The sequence below is a fragment of the Tamandua tetradactyla genome, chromosome 8 (assembly GCF_023851605.1).
Source record: "Tamandua tetradactyla isolate mTamTet1 chromosome 8, mTamTet1.pri, whole genome shotgun sequence".
In the NCBI taxonomy this organism is placed as follows: Eukaryota; Metazoa; Chordata; class Mammalia; order Pilosa; family Myrmecophagidae; genus Tamandua; species Tamandua tetradactyla.
This window is the reverse complement of record NC_135334.1, coordinates 22,213,462-22,233,172: the sequence shown is the minus strand read 5'-3', so window position 1 is coordinate 22,233,172 and position 19,711 is coordinate 22,213,462. Positions and strand designations below refer to the sequence as shown.

At 36.1% G+C, this 19,711-nt stretch overlaps 1 protein-coding gene across 4 annotated transcripts in view; it reads left to right on the top strand.

Annotated features, from left to right (window-relative positions):
• Positions 1 to 19,711, top strand: part of KMT2A (lysine methyltransferase 2A) — a 91,606-nt gene that overhangs the window by 31,081 nt on the left and 40,814 nt on the right. For 2 of the 4 annotated variants that reach the window (XM_077112744.1, XM_077112742.1), the window contains 17 exons: positions 71 to 248; positions 1,103 to 1,337; positions 2,781 to 2,845; positions 3,289 to 3,666; positions 4,001 to 4,074; positions 4,641 to 4,772; positions 5,514 to 5,627; positions 8,069 to 8,215; positions 8,677 to 8,772; positions 9,022 to 9,142; positions 10,052 to 10,174; positions 10,605 to 10,789; positions 12,975 to 13,148; positions 14,275 to 14,385; positions 14,692 to 14,765; positions 15,524 to 15,717; positions 16,829 to 16,935. In XM_077112744.1, coding sequence (XP_076968859.1) covers positions 71 to 248; positions 1,103 to 1,337; positions 2,781 to 2,845; positions 3,289 to 3,666; positions 4,001 to 4,074; positions 4,641 to 4,772; positions 5,514 to 5,627; positions 8,069 to 8,215; positions 8,677 to 8,772; positions 9,022 to 9,142; positions 10,052 to 10,174; positions 10,605 to 10,789; positions 12,975 to 13,148; positions 14,275 to 14,385; positions 14,692 to 14,765; positions 15,524 to 15,717; positions 16,829 to 16,935 — 2,508 coding nt within the window. The remainder of the gene's footprint in view (positions 1 to 70; positions 249 to 1,102; positions 1,338 to 2,780; positions 2,846 to 3,288; positions 3,667 to 4,000; positions 4,075 to 4,640; positions 4,773 to 5,513; positions 5,628 to 8,068; positions 8,216 to 8,676; positions 8,773 to 9,021; positions 9,143 to 10,051; positions 10,175 to 10,604; positions 10,790 to 12,974; positions 13,149 to 14,274; positions 14,386 to 14,691; positions 14,766 to 15,523; positions 15,718 to 16,828; positions 16,936 to 19,711) is intronic. The other 2 variants (XM_077112746.1, XM_077112743.1) reach the window with 1 other exon arrangement.

Here is a 19,711-nt window from a genome sequence, read left to right as displayed (position 1 = left end):
AATTATATTTTCAACATGTATGGTTGTTATTGTTTGTTTGTTTCTTTGATTTTGTTTGCCTCATATTCAGGGTCAAGAAAGTGATTCATCAGAGACTTCTGTGCGAGGACCCCGGATTAAACACGTCTGCAGAAGAGCTGCTGTTGCCCTTGGCCGAAAACGAGCTGTCTTTCCTGATGACATGCCCACCCTGAGTGCCTTACCATGGGAAGAACGAGAAAAGATTTTGTCTTCCATGGGGAATGACGGTAGGTTAGGTTTGTCAGCAGTCTAAACAGACATGTGCTTTGTTTACTGGTCGTTCTAGGAGATACCCAGGAGGCTCTTCATAGCAGTTGAAGTCCTCTGAAAAGCAGATGGTAAAATGGGATTAAATGTGCAAGGATTTTACTAGAGGGAAAAGGGAGGGAGCCCGGGAAGGATGGAAGAGCTTCTTAGACCGTAATGCAAATATGATCTGAGTGAAAGTTGGGTGAAAGTTTCCTAGACAGCTCTGCAATAGTGAAAAGGTTTGGCCAAGGCCGTTGGGGACTCCTTGAGCAAAAGTTGGCTGCCAGAGGAGACTTCTGTCTCCCAAGAACAGACCTAGCGTAATTCATTCATTGCCTGGGAGCAATCCATGGGAAGCATGGCCTTCTTGCACTGCTGGATTTCAGAGCCCAGTACTGGGGTCTTAGGTCAGTTATGCACCTTGTGGATGGAGGTATATGCATCCTCATGGCTGCCATATAGTCCATAAATGCAGGGTAGCTGCTTATTTAAAATTGAGAGGTTTAGAGAACCCTCAGAGGCATTCAGTATACATTCTTGATTTTAGGTTAGACTATGCTTTGCTTTCTGTGTTTGAATTTTTGCTTTCATCAAATTGCAAATCATAGGCATTTTGAAATATTTAAATAATTATTTAAAACAGCTTATGTTCTGCACATGGATATTTTTATTATAATATATTTCACTTTTGGGGTCTCAATTAAAATGATGTTTGAATGTTTATAATAAAATAATAAAATGGATTTTGAGGGCCCAGGCACCTGACACTCAGCTTCCAGTAAGGGATTAAGGTACTCCTTCAGAACTAATGGCACATTTCTTTCTTTAACAGACAAGTCATCAATTGCTGGCTCAGAAGATGCTGAACCTCTTGCTCCACCCATAAAACCAATTAAACCTGTCACTAGAAACAAGGCGCCTCAGGAACCTCCAGTGAAGAAGGGACGGCGATCAAGGCGGTGTGGGCAGTGTCCAGGCTGCCAGGTGCCTGAGGACTGTGGCGTTTGTACTAATTGCTTAGACAAGCCCAAGTTTGGTGGCCGCAATATCAAGAAGCAGTGCTGCAAGTGAGTGGATGTCCTACTCTGAGGTGTTGGCCTCTCAGCTGTGGAGTTCTTTGTTTATCCCTACTTCTTTGCAAAGATGCACCAGAAACCCGAATGTTGTTGTATTGAATCTCCTTGAGTTGCAATATTAGTTGCAGGTTTGGATTTTGTGATGTGAGTAGGTTTCGCCTGTGCTTACGTAAGAAATTCTCTGGAGCAGCACTGTCCAATACAACTTTCTGCAATATTGGAAATATTCCATGTCTATTCTGTCCCATGTGATAGCCATTAGCCAGATGTGGTGCTTGAACATCTGAAATGTGGTCAGGGTGACTGAGGAACTGAAATTTTAATTTCATTTAATTTTAATTAATTGAAATTTAAATAACCTGCTGGTTACTGTATCACATGGCACAGTTCTGGAGGGTTCCTACTTAAAAATTGATATAGTATTTATTAGGTCAAGTGAAATCACTTTTATCTTTATAGAATCCAGGCCTCTTTGCCCTCTGACTCTTAGAATATCTTGTGCATATTATCACTTGATAAGGAATTTCTTGTTACTCTACCTTTCCTCCCTTTTTTCAGTCAGTTTGTGGATACTCTTGTAAGTGCCATCTGGGATAATTTGTTTAAAGTGTATTGAGAGAGGTACATAAATAGAAATTTTGGTGTTTGAGCATCTTACATATAAATACCTGGCACAAGGAATAAATAATATCAATAGTTTTTTGTTTAATAAATGAATGAATAACCCGAGGGCCATTTATAAAGCATACTTGGGAGACATGCTATATTATTTACTTCAGGGGAGACTTTTAGGAGATGGTAAGTAGTTCTGTGTTGGTTTTGTCTGGCTGTCAGTGGTAACCTTGTCTTGGTGCAGTCCCTTCAATGGAAACAAGTGAGGTAGTTCACAGATAGGCAAAAAGATACACGATTGCAAGATAAAATTGTGCTAAATTTAGACATTGGAATGAATTTAGTGCAGTTTTTGGTTTTCAGATTAAATTTGAGTTTCATTAAATTTAAATTGAGGAATGAAACATATATCAAAGCCATGAGATATAGTAGTATTTTTTGCATTTGTTGGGTAATTTTGGTCAATTTTGTGTTTAGGTTATTATTTGAACATTAATCTCATCAGAGAACAGTACTGATTTGACTATAAGAAATATGGACTGATCATTTTGTGTATGGTGCTAGTCAATGTTAGGTTATAAGAAATTCGAATTCCATTCCAAAAATAATTGGATGTTTGCTCCTTTTAGATCTGAAAGGTAAGTAAAAGAGCTGATCCAAGAATTCAGAGACTCATTTAATGAGTAACCAGCAGTCCCTCTTTTCAAATGAGAAAGTGAACCTGAGGAAAGGTTCACCGATTACTGCAGACAAATTAACACTTGCTCCAATTGCTGCTCTTCTAAATGTACTTTATTTTGTGGTTCATCCTTGTTATCTTAGGATGAGAAAATGCCAGAATCTACAGTGGATGCCTTCCAAAGCCTACCTTCAAAAACAAGCTAAAGGTAGTGTTGTAAAAAGATCTCCCCTGAATGCTTCTGCTTTAATCCTGTATGGCCACATATATCCAGAGTAAAGAGATGACTCATTTTTTTTTTTAAGTACTGCCCTTTCCTAGGAATTTGATGGTTGTTGAAACTGTATGATAAGTGCATGAGGGTTCTTTTTACTATTCCTTTCGCTTTGGGATATGTTTGAAAATTCCCATACTAAAAAGTTTTAAAAATTCGTATAAAAATTATAGCCCATTCCATTTCCTAGAGCATTAAAAATATACCTTTTTAACCTGCTGAATTGGCGTTAACTTTTGAGCCTCTTAGTACCAACTTTAGCATTGGGAGACTGAGAATAGAATCATATTAAATTTCTATGCTTTTATTTAAATAAAAACTATTCAGCCTTACTTAAAATTAGACGATCTTTTCCTATTTGTTTGTTTGTTTCCTAGCTGTGAAAAAGAAAGAGAAAAAATCTAAGACCAGTGAAAAGAAAGAGAGCAAAGAGAGCAGTGTTGTCAAGAACTTAGTGGACTCTAGTCAGAAACCCACCCCATCAGCTAGAGAGGATCCTGCTCCAAAGAAAGGCAGCAGTGAACCTCCTCCACGAAAGCCCATTGAGGAAAAGAGCGAAGAAGTAAATGTTTCGGCTACAGGGCCTGAATCCAAACAAGTCACCACTCCAGCTTCCAGGAAGTCCACCAAGCAGGTGTCCCAGCCAGCGCCAGTCATTTCCCCACAGCCACCTAGTGCTGGACCACCAAGAAAAGAAGTTCCTAAGACCACTCCTAGTGAGCCCAAGAAAAAGCAGCCTCCGCCACCAGAATCAGGTAAGTGAGGGAGGCAAGAAGGAATTGCTGAACCAGAAGTACCAACAAAGAAGCACTCTTAAACAGCATTTGGAAAACTGAAATGCATACTTTTAAATCTTGGGTTCAAGAAAATTAGCTCTTTTTAATTACTATGTAAAATAAAGAAATAGAAGCAAAAACTAATCAAAGTGGAGATATTGTCTTAATTTCCTATTTAAATCATAAAGTTTAAGTAACTTTTCACTTCTTCTAATGCCCTTTCCTCACAGGCCAATCATTCCTAAAGTAGTCATTGTTATTTAGCATAAACTGTAAGTTCTGGAACATCTTAAACTTATTTTGAATTCCGTAGGTCCAGAGCAAAGCAAGCAGAAAAAAGTGGCTCCCCGCCCAAGTATTCCTGTAAAACAAAAACCAAAAGAAAAGGTGAGGAGTTGTTTGTTTCTCTGCCATTTTCCAGGGATGTATTTTAATTCTGTAGGGAAATAGTCTTCTCCTTGACATTTGTGTGATTACGTGAACCAAACTGCATTCCTGCTTCTAGGTAGATGGTTTAAGTTAACACACACAAACTTCAGATTTAGGCTTTAGCCCCTTTCTTTTTTTTCTTGTTGCTTTGCCCTTCTTTGTGATCCCACGTGTTCTAGCCTAGGAATCTGCTAATGCTGCAGACCATTTGACATAATGGTTTTTTTTACCCTCAACGCCTTATAGGAATATCTGCAACGTTCACTCTTCTTTGTGTCCGCTATTTTTATTATGTTTAAAGAGACATCTTTAGTATCTTCTAAAGATCTCTTTTTCTGTTTCTGTAGGATGCTTATATTGGAACTTATTTTCCAGATCTATTAATAAAATATATCATTTGATTTATTATCTGTTACAATATCTTTAATATCTGAAGGCAAACAGGGTATCTTTTTATTTTTATATTTTTTGCTTTTTTAAAGTGCCATGTGGTTTTGTTTTATATCCGTCTCCTGCCTCCTTAGGAAAAACCACCTCCAGTTAGTAAGCAGGAGAATGCAGGCACTTTGAACATCCTCAACACTCTCTCCAATGGCAATGGTTCCAAACAAAAAATCCCAGCAGATGGAGTCCACAGGATCAGAGTGGACTTTAAGGTAAAGGGGTTTTGTGACCACATAATATTTTGAGCATTGTGGACTTTAAATAAATAAAATGATGTTACCAAGGGTGTTGAAAGAGGCAGGGGAAATGCATAAGAACCCCTGGTACCAGGTGAGTTCAGATGTGTGAGTGCTGATCACTCAGGGGAGGTCGCTGAGAGGCAGCTGAAGAACACAGGGTTTTCCTACCCATCCTGGGCAATATCTGCCTTTAGGTGAGGACAGTGTCTGAAGAAATCATTCTTTACCAAAGGAATCATCAAACCATGATGACTTATTGAATCAGCAAAACTCTATGAGAAATTCAATCCCAGTATATTTTTTTTTTTTTTTTTTTTTTTTTTTTTTTTTAAAGGAAAGACAGAGAGAAGGAAGGAAGGAAGGAAGAAAGGGAAACATCTTTAAACATTTTCTTGTTTTATTGTATTCTGTTTCTCCGTTTTTGTTACATGGGCTGGGGCCGGGAATCGAACCGAGGTCCTCCGGCATAGCAGGCAAGCACTTTGCCCGCTGAGCCACCGCGGCCCGCCCCCCCAGTATATTTTTGCAGTATATTTAATATGAATTCAACTGATAGGTGAGCCTTTTAATAGTTTATATCAAAGATTAATAATTTTTAAAGTAGCATTTATTTTTGAACTCATTGAAATGAAGTACTCTCTACATGCTGGTGTTCCTCTAATTTTATGCTTTTCATCTTTACTTTCAAATCCAAATCTTTCTCTCTCTCCACAGGAGGATTGTGAAGCAGAAAATGTGTGGGAGATGGGAGGCTTGGGGATCCTGACCTCTGTTCCTATAACACCCAGGGTGGTTTGCTTTCTCTGTGCCAGCAGTGGGCATGTAGAGGTAAGCTTTCCTGCTTCTTCCTACCATAGAAAGTATTGTAGTAGATTATTTTGCTCTGGATGAAATAAATCATTATAGTCTGTTTTGTTGTTATTTGGTAGATACTACCCCTGGTTTAAATCAGCTAATAAAATGCTTTTGAAGTTTTTTAGATTTCAAGAAGGATTCTGCTTCTACTAGAGTAGTAAAGTTACTGAGTTGAAAAGTTTAATAGTCTCATCTCTTAAATTCAAATATAAGCAAAGGACGGGAATGGATAATTCACAAATGAGAAATATAAATTGCCTATAAATATGAGGGAAACAGAGTGATTTGTGAAACAGTGAATAAAAAAGTATTTACATGAATCGGTTCATGTAAATACTACATGTGTTCCAGTAGCCATGTTTCTTGAAGACGATTGTATAATGATATAGCTTTCACAATGTGACTGTGTGATTGTGAAACCGTGTGTCTGATGCTCCTTTTATCTACCTTATGGACAGATGAGTAAAACATATGGATTAAAAATAAATAAATAATAGGGGGAACAAATGTTAAATTTAGTAGATTGAAATGCTAGTGATCAATGAAAGGGAGGGGTAAGGGGTATGGTATGTATGAATTTTTTTCTGTTTTCTTTTTCTGAATTGATACAAATGTTCTAAGAAATGATCATGATAATGAATATACAAAAAAGAATGTGTTGTATGCTGATTAAACCAATGATAAAATTACGCATTATCAAAATTGCAAATTATTGCCTGGTATACATTCATTAAGCAAATATTTTCTTAGTGCTTATTACAGACAACATATTGTTCTGTGTTGGGGTTACTTGAGATATCATTGAGACTGATATTCTATCTACAGGAGCCAGGGGTCTACTGTATCTCTTTTCCTCCATAATCTAATGCCTCCTTCCATACATATGCTACCTACAGTAATAGCTTTCTGCAGCAGTCCTTCAACTTCTGTGATAAAACACATCTTTTTCCAGAGTATATTTGCTCTAATTTACATTGTGTTAATTGTGCATAGCATTCCCATAGGATTCCTAAAAAGCAAATTGGAGAATAAATAGCTTACTCCCTGCATTGCCCCCCTAAAGCATGACCAGTCCTTGATGAATTCTCCCTCCATGCAAATTTTCAAAAAAAAATTTTTATTTTTAAATTTAAAAAAATATGACAACAAACAAACATTCTTAACATATGATCATTCCGTTCTACATATATAATCAGTAATTCACAATATCATCACATAGTTGCATATTCATCATCATGACTATTTCTTAGAACTTTCAGTCAAATTTTTTAAAACTTTATATTGACATGACTTCAGATTTACAGAAAAGTTCAAGAATACTACAAAGAATTCTTGTATACCCTTCACTCAGATTCCCCAAATGTTAATGTTTTACCATATTTGCTTTATCCTTTTGCCTCTTTGTACGTGTATGTGTGCATGTATTTTACAAAATAATAAATAAAATATATGCATATATTTTATATAGAGGGATTTTTTTTCTAAAGATTTGAGAGCAAGTTGCAGATATGCCCTTTTGTCTCTAAATAATTGAATATGCATTTCCTAAAATAATGGATATTCTCTTATATAACCACAGTATGGTTATCAAAATCAGGGAATTAACATTGATACATTACTATAATATAGTCTGTACACCTTATTTAGATTTCATCATCTGTCCCAATAATTCCTTTATGGCAAAAGAAAATTCCAGGTAATCCTCATTATTTCTGAAATTAGAGATGAAAAAGACAAACTAGAGCTTATATAGCTTTTCAGTCTATTGCACAAAAACTTTCAAAGCCTGTTGTATGAGGTACTGATTTTTCCTACCCCTAGGGCTCTGTGGTATAGCCCTTACCTTTCTCTTTCCAATTTCACACCCATTGCACCTTAAACAGTGGTTTAAACAGCACCCCCTTGCTTTGTATTTAATGGACAATCACTAAAATGTTTGTAGAATGCAAGAATGTTGCCTAAATATCTTTCTCTATACCTGAGATTCTTTCCACTCCCCATCTCCTTTGTCAGCGTGCTCTCAGTTCTGGGAAAGCTATCTCAAATGGGACCTTCTTCATGAAATCTTTTCTAGTCTCTCTCCTTGCTGGTATCCAACAAGATCTCTCTCCCCTCCTCACCTCTCCATTCTCTTCCTCAGTCCCTCAACTTCACCTACCTAACTCTTTTACAGTCCCGTAGCTCTTTGTTTATACCTCAGGGCATTCAGCACATTCTGTTACACCTTGGATTATATTTATTTGGTTGCTTTATACGTCTGTTACCACTTTAGTCCTCTGAATCTCCTGCAATGTCTGATACTGTGTTTTTTTTTACATAGTCATTGTTTAAAGAAACCCAAAGTATGTAAGTAGGGTTTGGTTGATATTTCTACATGTTATTTGATAAACTTCTGTGTTTCCATTTTACGACAGTTTGTCTATTGCCAAGTCTGTTGTGAGCCCTTCCATAAGTTTTGCTTAGAGGAGAACGAGCGCCCTCTGGAGGACCAGTTGGAAAATTGGTGTTGTCGTCGCTGCAAATTCTGTCATGTTTGTGGAAGGCAGCATCAGGCTACAAAGGTATAAAATTGCAAGAGCTGTAGAGCCACAACTCCAGGCAATACTATTTAGGGTATTGCTCTCCATCTCTTTTCTTGCCCTTTAATGAGTTCTTGAAATCCAGATGTTGGGATCTTTGTGCCTATATTCTTTTCTCTGTTGACTTAGTCTGTGTTTACATTTAAATTGTATGTAAACAGTTTCCTGTTTTTGCATGTTAATTTTGGAAGTGTAGCAGAAAAATTGGCATTGAATAAGATCCCCCAAATAAATGAAATCCTCCTTATTAGAAAATTAAACACAAGTGCCTTTGACAAGTGATAAATCCCTATGTTTTAATTGAGAGTGAATAATTTATGAAGAAATTTAAACTGTTATAATGATGTGTTGTACTTACTTGAAAATAAATATGGCAAACTAAGTAATCAGGGTTTTTGACATTGATGTGCTGCCCACCTTTTTGCTGTTATATTTTCTTATAGCAGCTGCTGGAGTGTAATAAGTGCCGAAACAGCTATCACCCTGAGTGCCTGGGACCAAACTACCCCACCAAACCCACAAAGAAAAAGAAAGTTTGGGTGAGTACACATATTACACTGTTTCAAAGAGAATTTTCATGTGTCCGTCGGGCTTGCACAATTTATTATAAGAATATCCTTGCTTGAGGATGTCAAGATCACAATTTTTTTTTTTTTGCCTCATTATTGGGAATGCCATCCCAGTGAAGAAATCAAATTTAGAAGTCGATTGCATTTGAGATCTTTTTTAAATAATAAAGGAAATTAAAAATAAGAAATTTGTATTGAATTCCTGTTCTTCTTTTCCAGATCTGTACCAAGTGTGTTCGCTGCAAGAGCTGTGGATCCACAACGCCAGGCAAAGGGTGGGATGCACAGTGGTCTCACGATTTTTCACTGTGCCACGATTGTGCCAAACTCTTTGCTAAAGGTACCCCCAAAAAACTAGTTTTGTCAACTTTTGAAGTTTGTACTTGGTGATTCAAAGGTGAACTGGACACTCCAGTAGAATTAAATGAAAAGTCTTATACATCCTGTCAGGGATAACATTTGGGCACATTTAGCAAATTTCTGGTTTTGCTCTTCCCTTTGCATAAGAATAATTAAGGGGACTTTTTATAATAGCTAATCACAGTGAAACATTCTAAACTAGTATTTCTCAAAGTGTGACACATGCACATTTATTTGTTATGGGTGGTACTCAGTCATAACATTTAATTTTAATAGTTATGCTAGAAAGTAATTATAACACACTGAACTCATTATTTTACTGACTTAGGACAGTGATGATATAAAGTTCACTGTTAAAATTATTTAAGTAAAATAGGCAAATCAATTTAAAGGAGTCTATTAAGTTAAAAAATGGAAAAATAATAGAGTGGATAAATGGTTAAAGGAAATTCATGAAGCTTGTACAACAAGGTAGTACTGAAATTTAGGAAGTAATGCTTTAAGCTCTAATGCAGAAGTACTGGAGAAAAGGAAAAGTTTAAATTAACTATGTTTTTTACTCCCATATCACCACCTCTTTTTTAAAGTTTAAACATTTCTTGGACGTTAAAGAGAAAGTGTTCTCTTCCATTGTCTTTCTGTCATGTCATCTGTAAAACCTACAGCATGATGACCTTTATATCTGGGGCTAAAGAGCAGAACTAGTGGCAAATATGAAGGATTTCTAGGAGTTCAGAATAGTCTTGACACTTTGCAGATGTACTGGCATTTGGCGATTCCAGAAGAATATAATGGCTTGCACTTTAGTCTGTGTTGGCATACATAAGAGCATTAAAAAAGTATTGGTGTATGAGCCAAAGCACTGCTGAAAGCTTTGCTTTGCTTTCAGGAAACTTCTGTCCTCTCTGTGACAAATGTTATGATGATGATGACTATGAGAGTAAGATGATGCAGTGTGGGAAGTGTGATCGCTGGGTCCATTCCAAATGTGAGAATCTTTCAGGTACAGAAGGTTGGAGTCTTTTTATTATAGTTTCTTTCTTTCTAGTTACTGCTACATCTGCAACCTCCATAACAATATAAACCTAAAATTATGGTAGTGTTGTTATTTGAAGTCTTTTTAAGTTTATTTTTTGGTTTCTAGAATGAGCATTGTTTTAAGTTGATGCTTGTTTATATTGAGCACATCCTTTAAAATATTTATTTGCTGTCCTTGGGTAACATTACTTGGCTTGCTGATTCTCCAATAAGCAAATACTGAATTAGTGTTGATTAATAATACCTCTTTTGGAGATCAATATGTGTGAGTTCCTAGGGGATATTACAGTCTTAAATCTGTTCCTAATCACAGTGCTATAGTTAGTTCAGTGGAGTTCTTTCCTCTGTTCCTTCTCTCTTGTGTCTTCAGAGCACTTTGTCATTGTAGATTTTTGTTTTCCTAGATGAGATGTATGAGATTCTATCTAATCTGCCAGAAAGCGTGGCCTATACTTGTGTGAATTGTACTGAGAGGCATCCTGCAGAGTGGCGACTGGCCCTTGAAAAAGAGCTACAGATATCTCTGAAGCAAGTTCTGACAGCCTTGTTGAATTCTAGGACCACCAGCCACTTGCTACGCTACCGACAGGTAGGCCCGAGTCTCATTTTGTTTTCAGAGAGCTTGCCCTTAGGTGCTTTTTATCTGATAACGCAATGTTTTCTTTCCACTCTCAATTTCATTTCTTAGCATTACTTGTTTTGGTCATAACCATTAGGAAAATTTTTAGAGCCAAGAGTAGGAGCTTCTTTGGAATAAGAAATAGGAAAAGGGCCTTATTTTAAAGGCCTTCCTGTTAATAAAGAAATTTGGACTTTGTGCCCTGGAGGGTATAGGGAGTTGGTGAAGGACTTCACCCATTTTTTTTTTTAGAAAAAGAAAAGTGATCCTGATTGGAGTGGAGAAGAGGAATTGAGGAGGCTGAAACCTAGAGACAGGAGCAATGGTTAGGAGGCAATGATGGTCATCCAGGTAGAAGAAAGAATGGTGGCCTAACCAAGGTGGTAGTAGTGGGGCTCGAGAACCGGCTGGCTCTGGGATGTCCTTAGGACTTCTCAGGACACAGTTTGAAGCCACTGTTTTTATAGACCATGTAAGTTATGAAGTGTATCGCTATAAAATAGTTGTAAGGAACATAAGATATAATATTGGAAGAACCATATAGATAACTTTCACTCCGAGTTGGGCTCCTACTTTGTCTTTTAATAGAGCTCCATTTTTTTGAATAGGAAAGTATGCTGCTATCTTACTCAAAGGGAACAGGATGCAGTTTGGATTTCTTCTTACTATATCTGGAAGTTATCAAGCAAGTTAGCCTAGCCAAACTATTAGATGACAATCATCTTTTTTTTATATTTTATAGTGTTTACAGTTTTTTAATGTCAGTATTCAAAATTGTCTTAACTTTTTTTTTTACTAGTCAGTTTGTACAAGTCAGGATTTTCATAAGGTCCATACATTGCACGTATCTCCTAAAGTCCTTTTTAATCAATAGATCCCACACCTCCCCCACTCCCAGCTTGGAATTCACTTGTTTGAAGAAACAGTGGTTTCTGTGATATTTTTTTCTATGTGACTTTTTTAACATTTTTTATTTTTCAATATAACAAATACAAAAAAGCAATACATTTCAGAGTGTATTTTAACAAGTAGTTATAGAAAAGATTTCAGAGTTTGGTGTGGGTTACAGTTCCATAATTTTAGGTTTTTCCATCTATCTGCTCCAAGACATTGGAGACTAAAAATAAATATCAACATGATTCAGTCATACTCATTTGTTAAATCCTATCTTCTCTGTTATAACTCCTCCTTCTCCTTTGTTCCTTCTCCCAATCTTTGGGGATATTTGGGCTGTGCCCGGTCTAACTTTTTTCACATGTAAAAGGGGTTTCTACGGTATGAGATAGGGGATGGAGCTGGTTGATGTTCTTAGAGAGACTGGCGCTTCTGTGTTTCTGGCTTAGGAACCATATGAAGGTTTTAGGTTTCTGAAAAGTAAACTTAGTGCGTACAACTTTTATAGAATCTCAGATAGAGCCCTGGGTGTTCTGTAGGTTTAATAGGAATGATATTTGCTAGGGTTTGGCAAACTGTGGCAATCTACAATATCTCGCAGTAGCTTACATAAGAGTAGCCTCCAGAATAGCCTCTCGACTTTATTTGAACTCTCTTACCCACTGATACCTTATTTTGATACATTTCTTTTCCCCTTTTGGTCAGGAAGGCATTGTCAATTCCACAGTGCCAGGGCCAGGCTCATCCCTGGGAGTCATGTCCCATGTTGCCAGGGAGCCTCAAACCCCTGGACGTCATGTCCCCCGTAGAGGGGGAGGGTAATGATTTTCCTTATAGAGTTGGGCTTAGGGAGAGAGAGCGCAACATCTGAGCAACAAAAGAGGTTCTCTGAAAGTAACTCTCAGGCATAATTACAGGTAGGCTTAGCTTCTCTGCTATAAAAATAATTTTCATAAGAGCAAGACTAAGTTCAAGGGCTTGGCCTATTAACTTGGGAATCCCTAGTGTTTGAGAGAGTATCAGGGATTTCCCAGGTAGGAAAGTTTAATAGTCCCATATTTTTCTTCAGTCCTTCAAGGGACTTTGAACAGGTTTATTTTGATTTTACTTTTCTATTTTCTGAAAATCTCTGATAATTTTTATAATCTTTGAGTTTTAAAATTTAAATCATTCCATTCTATCTTTATTAATTTTAATAGAATTTACATGGATGCCTCATTTTCAGTGTTAGATAAAAGAAACATATCTTTCCTGGCAACAGGCTGCCAAGCCTCCGGATTTAAATCCAGAGACAGAGGAAAGTATACCCTCCCGCAGCTCCCCAGAAGGACCTGACCCACCAGTGCTCACTGAGGTCAGCAAACAGGAAGACCAGCAGCCTTTAGATCTGGAGGGAGTCAAGAGGAAAATGGATCAAGGAAACTACACATCTGTGGTATGTCTCTAGAGTAAAGTCCCAAAATTCCCAATGCCAATTTAGCTTCCTTGGGTCTTCTGGGGGATGAGGCTGGGTATAAGTAAATTAAAAGGTGATTTGTATTCCATTTAGAAATATCATGTTGCTTTAGGTACCTAAAAATACATGAATTATTTTAGTTCTGTGTTTCAGAAGATGGATTATCATAGGGAAGGCCATGTCTTAAAACATATTGTTGTTGATATTTTTAACTTGACTTTTTTTGGAAACTAGTTTTGTTTTAAGAAGAAGTACTAAGAACTATTTATGGAAAAAATGTTAATGTGAACTTCATTTTTTTTTTATTAATTTTTACATTTTTTTTTAAATAACAAAAAAGAAACACCAAACAAATGCAAACATTCTAACTTTTGTTCATTCCGGTCTACATATATAATCAGTAATTCACAATATCATCACATAGTTGCATATTCATCATCATGATCATTTCTTGGAACACTTGCATCTATTCAGAAAAAGAATTAAAAAGAAAACAAAAAAATTCATGCATACCATTCCCCCCACCCCTCCCCCTCACCGATCACCAGCATTTCACTCTAAATTTATTTGAACATTTGTTCCCCCATTATTAATTTTTATTCCATATGCTTTACTCGTCTGTTGATAAGGTAGATAAAAGGAGCATCAGACACAAGGTTTTCACAATCACACCGTGTGAACCTCATTTGAACTCAAATCTGAATAGTGTACCTTTATTCACAGGGTATTCGTTTGTAGATATATGCCTTTTATTTTTATGGTTTTAAGAATGTATAACAAAGCATCATCTATTATTTCATGGTTTGTATTTTCTTCTCAGTTATTTATTCATTTTAATACAAATAAGAAAATTGTGGACCTGTTTGGGGAACTTACCATGATCAGCTCATTTATTTGCTTTCTTGCCTTATTATACTGGCATCTCTTAACTGCTACAAGTTAATTGTAGATCAAATCCCAAAGCCCTCAGCTAAAGAGAAATTATATTTATAAAAATAAGGTGTCAATTTTCTGATGAGTGTCTGTGCTTGTGATTTGCGAGGGAAGAAGTGGTTTTGAGTGCATACTGTTTTGTGAATAATGAATGCTCTGTTTTTGCATATAGCTGGAGTTCAGTGATGACATCGTGAAGATCATTCAAGCAGCCATTAACTCAGATGGAGGGCAGCCGGAGATTAAAAAGGCCAACAGCATGGTCAAGTCCTTCTTTATCCGGGTAAATTATATTGATAGTTCATGTTTTTAATTCTTATCTATGAGTAATTACCCCAGCAACAGAGTGGACTTTCTCTCGTCTACTTTTTGCTTTACTGTGTGTATTAATCTTCTTTTGGTGTATTCATGTCCCTGCTTCTTTGGGAGAAAGTTGGTATGGTTGCCAGAGTGGATGGATCTTTCCCTTGGTGGCCAGAAATTATCCTCATATTGAAAGAAAAGCTGGTGTGAAGTTATTGGTTTTTGTGTGGCTTCCAAATGAATGGTCACATGTTTACATTTGTTTTTTTGTTTGTTTTTCTTTTAGCAAATGGAACGTGTTTTTCCATGGTTCAGTGTCAAAAAGTCCAGGTTTTGGGAGCCAAATAAAGTATCGAGCAAGTAAGTAAATTTAGTAGTACTTTTTTTTCTTCTAGTCAGCTGGAAATCTCAGTACTCATTTCTAAATTAAGATTTTCTTAGACTAGGTTTTAATATTAAAAGATGAATCAATTGAAATGATTTTTCACTACTGGGTTAGAGACATTTAATATTAGTTACAGGTTACTTCTATTTTTTTAATGTATTTGTTAAGTATTAGGGAACTTTAGTGGCATATATTTAATGCATATACAGTATAGTCATGTAATTGGCCTTGTTATAAGTAGGTTCCATTTTACTTATTTCAAATGGTGCCTCTCTGTTGTTCTTGAATTCTCCATATTTACCCTATAATTTTCATTCCAGTAAATACTTTTGAATTTTTTCGTTTTTAATTTTTTTCCATTTACTTTTTCTTATTGTGAAAAATAATATATATACCAAAAAAGCAATACATTTCAAAGCACACCACAACAATTAGTTATAGAACAGATTTCAGAGTTTGGTGTGGGTTACAGTTAATCCTTTTGAATCTTTGATAGGATTATCATTTGTTTCTGGAACTTTAACCAGGAATCATATAATGAGATTCTGTATTGTTTTAAATAGTAATTTGGCAGTATTTGGGCAGTTTTCAAATTCTGTGACTTGTTTTTACATTCTCTGAGTGGCTTATTCATTGGGCCAAGACCTGATGGTGTCAAGAATTTGATTATTGTGTACAGTTCTAGGTATATTGTAGGAGTGCAATAAATACTTGTTGAATCAATTATTTTCAGCAGTGGGATGTTACCAAACGCAGTCCTTCCACCTTCACTTGACCATAATTATGCTCAGTGGCAGGAGCGAGAGGAAAACAGCCACACTGAGCAGCCTCCTTTAATGAAGAAAATCATTCCAGCTCCCAAACCCAAAGGGCCTGGAGAACCGGACTCACCTACTCCTCTACATCCTCCTACACCACCAATTTTGAGTAAGGCACCAAATGAAGAGTCATTATCCATTTCCCTCTAGTTGCAAATGATTGTCTTTGTATATCTGAATTTAATATACTTAGCTATCAAAAGGAATTTTCAAGCCATTCTTTTTTTTTTATTATTAATTAAAGAAAAAAAAAGAAATTAACCCAACATTTAGAAATCATTCCATTCTACATATGCAATCAGTAATTCTTAACATCATCACATAGATGCATGATCATCATTTCTTAGTACATTTGCATCGATTTAGAAGAAGAACTAGCAAAACAACAGAAAAAGATATAGAATGTTAATATAGAGAAAAAAATAAAAATAATAATAGTACAAAAAAAAAAGACAGACAAAAAAAAAAACAACCTATAGCTCAGATGCAGCTTCATTCAGTGTTTAAACATGATTACTTTACAATTAGGTATTATTATGCTGTCCATTTTTGAGTTTTTGTATCTAGTCCTGTTGCACAGTCTGTATCCCTTCAGCTCCAATTACCCATTATCTTACCCTGTTTCTAACTCCTGCTGGACTCTGTTACCAATGACATATTCCAAGTTTATTCTCGAATGTCCGTTCACATCAGTGGGACCATACAGTATTTGTCCTTTAGTTTTTGGCTAGACTCACTCAGCATAATGTTCTCTAGGTCCATCCATGTTATTACATGCTTCATAAGTTTATTCTGTCTTAAAACTGCATAATATTCCATCGTATGTATATACCACAGTTTGTTTAGCCACTCGTCTGTTGATGGACATTTTGGCTGTTTCCATCTCTTTGCAATTGTAAATAACGCTGCTATAAACATTGGTGTGCAAATGTCCGTTTGTGTCTTTGCCCTTAAGTCCTTTGAGTAGATACCCAGCAATGGTATTGCTGTCAAGCCATTCTTGAAAGTAATAAAACCAGTGTTTTTGCTTCACTTGCATGTTAACAAGAAATTGATAAAAATATGCCGAGTATTGTAACATGGACGCTGACATAACTTGGGAAAATGTATAACTTTTTGAAAGTATATTTTAATAGCTATTTAAGCTGAATTGTTTTCTTTTTACCCTGAAAATCAGACATAGTTTGCCAATTTTAATTGGATTTCTTTTGGTTTTCAAGGTACTGACAGGAGTCGAGAAGATAGTCCAGAGCTGAACCCACCCCCAGGCATAGAAGATAACAGACAGTGTGCATTATGTTTGACATATGGTGATGACAGTGCTAATGTAAGTACTTTGTGATATAGGGATCTGGTTAATAGATACCCAAAATGGACTATTTGTCCTTTGTGTCTCAACTATGACACCTGGGGTGCTATTTATTTCATTAATGTTTATGTGTCACTTAGTTTGTTGCATTTGAAATTTTTTTTTTAATAACTGATTTACTTGATTTAAATGATGACTGGTATTTAAATTAATCTGCTGGTGTCAGGTCATTTCTACTAGAAAGTCCTCAAAAATATTTCATGAAAGTCAGTAAAATATAAGTAGCATATTAAATAGCTTGTATTTAATATAGTTTAATAGACTAGTTAAGATAGTCCCAGTTCTGGTAGGCTAACTGGCTTCTTTTCTCTGCTTTACTGCCAGCTCACTGACCTTTGGCAAGCAGTTGAACCTTTCTGAGCCTCAGGTGCATCTTTAAATGAGGATAATAATGCTGCCTACCTCACGGTAGTTGTGAGAATTAAGTAAAATAATAGATGTAAAGCCTGATTCAGTGCCTGGCACATAGGAAGCTTACAATAAAAAAAAAAAGGTTGTTGTTTTTTTTTTGCAGCTTCATTCAGTGTTTTAACATGATTACTTTACAATTAGGTATTATTGTGCTGTCCATTTTTGAGTTTTTTTTTTTTTACTTTTACATGATGATCAGTATTTTATTTCACATGCACAAAGCCTTGCAGTGCGAGTAATATATTTCCCCCCTTTTTTTTTATTAATTAACGGAAAAAAAGAAATTAACCCAACATTTAGAAATCATACCATTCTACATATGTAATCAGTAATTCTTAACATCATCACATAGATGCATGATCATCGTTTCTTAGTACATTTGCATCGGTTTAGAAGAACTAGCAACACAACAGAAAAAGATATAGAATGTTAATACAGAGAAAAAAAATAAAAGTAATAATAATAGTAAAAAAATAAAAAAAAAAACCTATAGCTCAGATGCAGCTTCATTCAGTGTTTAAACATGATTACTTTACAATTAGGTATTATTATGCTGTCCATTTTTGAGTTTTTGTATCTAGTCCTGTTGCACAGTCTGTATCCCTTCAGCTCCAATTACCCATTATCTTACCCTGTTTCTAACTCCTGCTGGTCTCTGTTACCAATGACATATTCCAAGTTTATTCTCGAATGTCGGTTCACATCAGTGGGACCATACAGTATTTGACCTTTAGTTTTTGGCTACACTCACTCAGCATAATGTTCTCTAGGTCCATCCATGTTATTACATGCTTCATAAGTTTATTCTGTCTTAAAGCTGCATAATATTCCATCATATGTATATACCACAGTTTGTTTAGCCACTCGTCTGTTGATGGACATTTTGGCTGTTTCCATCTCTTTGCAATTGTAAATAACGCTGCTATAAACATTGGCTTGCAAATGTCCGTTTGTGTCTTTGCCCTTAAGTCCTTTGAGTAGATACCTAGCAATGGTATTGCTGGGTCGTATGGCAATTCTGTATTCAGTTTTTTGAGGAACCGCCAAACTGCCTTCCACAGTGGTTGCACCATTTGACATTCCCACCAACAGTGGTTAAGTGTGCCTCTTTCTCCGCATCCTCTCCAGCACTTGTCATTTTCTGTTTGTTGATAGTGGCCATTCTGGTGGGTGTGAGATGATATCTCATTGTGGTTTTGATTTGCATTTCTCTAATGGCCAGGGACATTGAGCATCTCTTCATGTGCCTTTTGGCCATTTGTATTTCCTCTTCTGAGAGGTGTCTGTTCAAGTCTTTTTCCCATTTTGTAATTGGGTTGGCCGTCTTTTTGTTGTTGAGTTGGACAATCTCTTTATAAATTCTGGATACTAGACCTTTATCTGATATGTCGTTGCCAAATATTGTCTCCCATTGTGTAGGCTGTCTTTCTACTTTCTTGATGAAGTTCTTTGATGCACAAAAGTGTTTAATTTTGAGGAGTTCCCATTTATTTATTTCCTTCTTCAGTGCTCTTGCTTTAGGTTTAAGGTCCATAAAACCGCCTCCAATTGTAAGTTTCATAAGATATCTCCCTACATTTTCCTCTAACTGTTTTATGGTCTTAGACCTAATGTTTAGATCTTTGATCCATTTTGAGATAACTTTTGTATAGGGTGTGAGATACGGGTCTTCTTGCATTCTTTTGCATATGGATATCCAGTTCTCTAGGCACCATTTATTGAAGAGACTGTTCTGTCCCAGGTGAGTTGGCTTGACTGCCTTATCAAAGATCAAATGTTCATAGATGAGAGGGTCTATATCTGAGCACTCTATTCGATTCCATTGGTCGATATATCTATCTTTATGCCAGTACCATGCTGTTTTGACCACTGTGACTTCATAATATGCCTTAAAGTCTGGCAGCGTGAGACCTCCAGCTTCGTTTTTTTTCCTCAAGATACTTTTAGCAATTCGGGGCACCCTGCCCTTCCAGATAAATTTGCTTATTGGTTTTTCTATTTCTGAAAAATAAGTTGTTGGGATTTTGATTGGTATTGCAAAAAAAGGTTTTTTAATGCAAGCTCAGAGAACTGACTTTGAAATATGGTTTTAAAGAGGTCAGTTAACATTTTTATAAACTGATCACATATTATTTATTCTTTAGATTTGTAAAGTAGTTCCAGACTATGGAAAAAGTAGTCTAGAAAGGAGGAAAACAGAGACAGAGAAACATTAAAAAAATAAATGGTGATTTTTGCATGCATCCTTAAATTTTAAAGGGTTTCAGTTGATTTCTTGAGGTTATCTTGATTGAGCTAAAGCTAATACCAAGGAAAGTCTTTT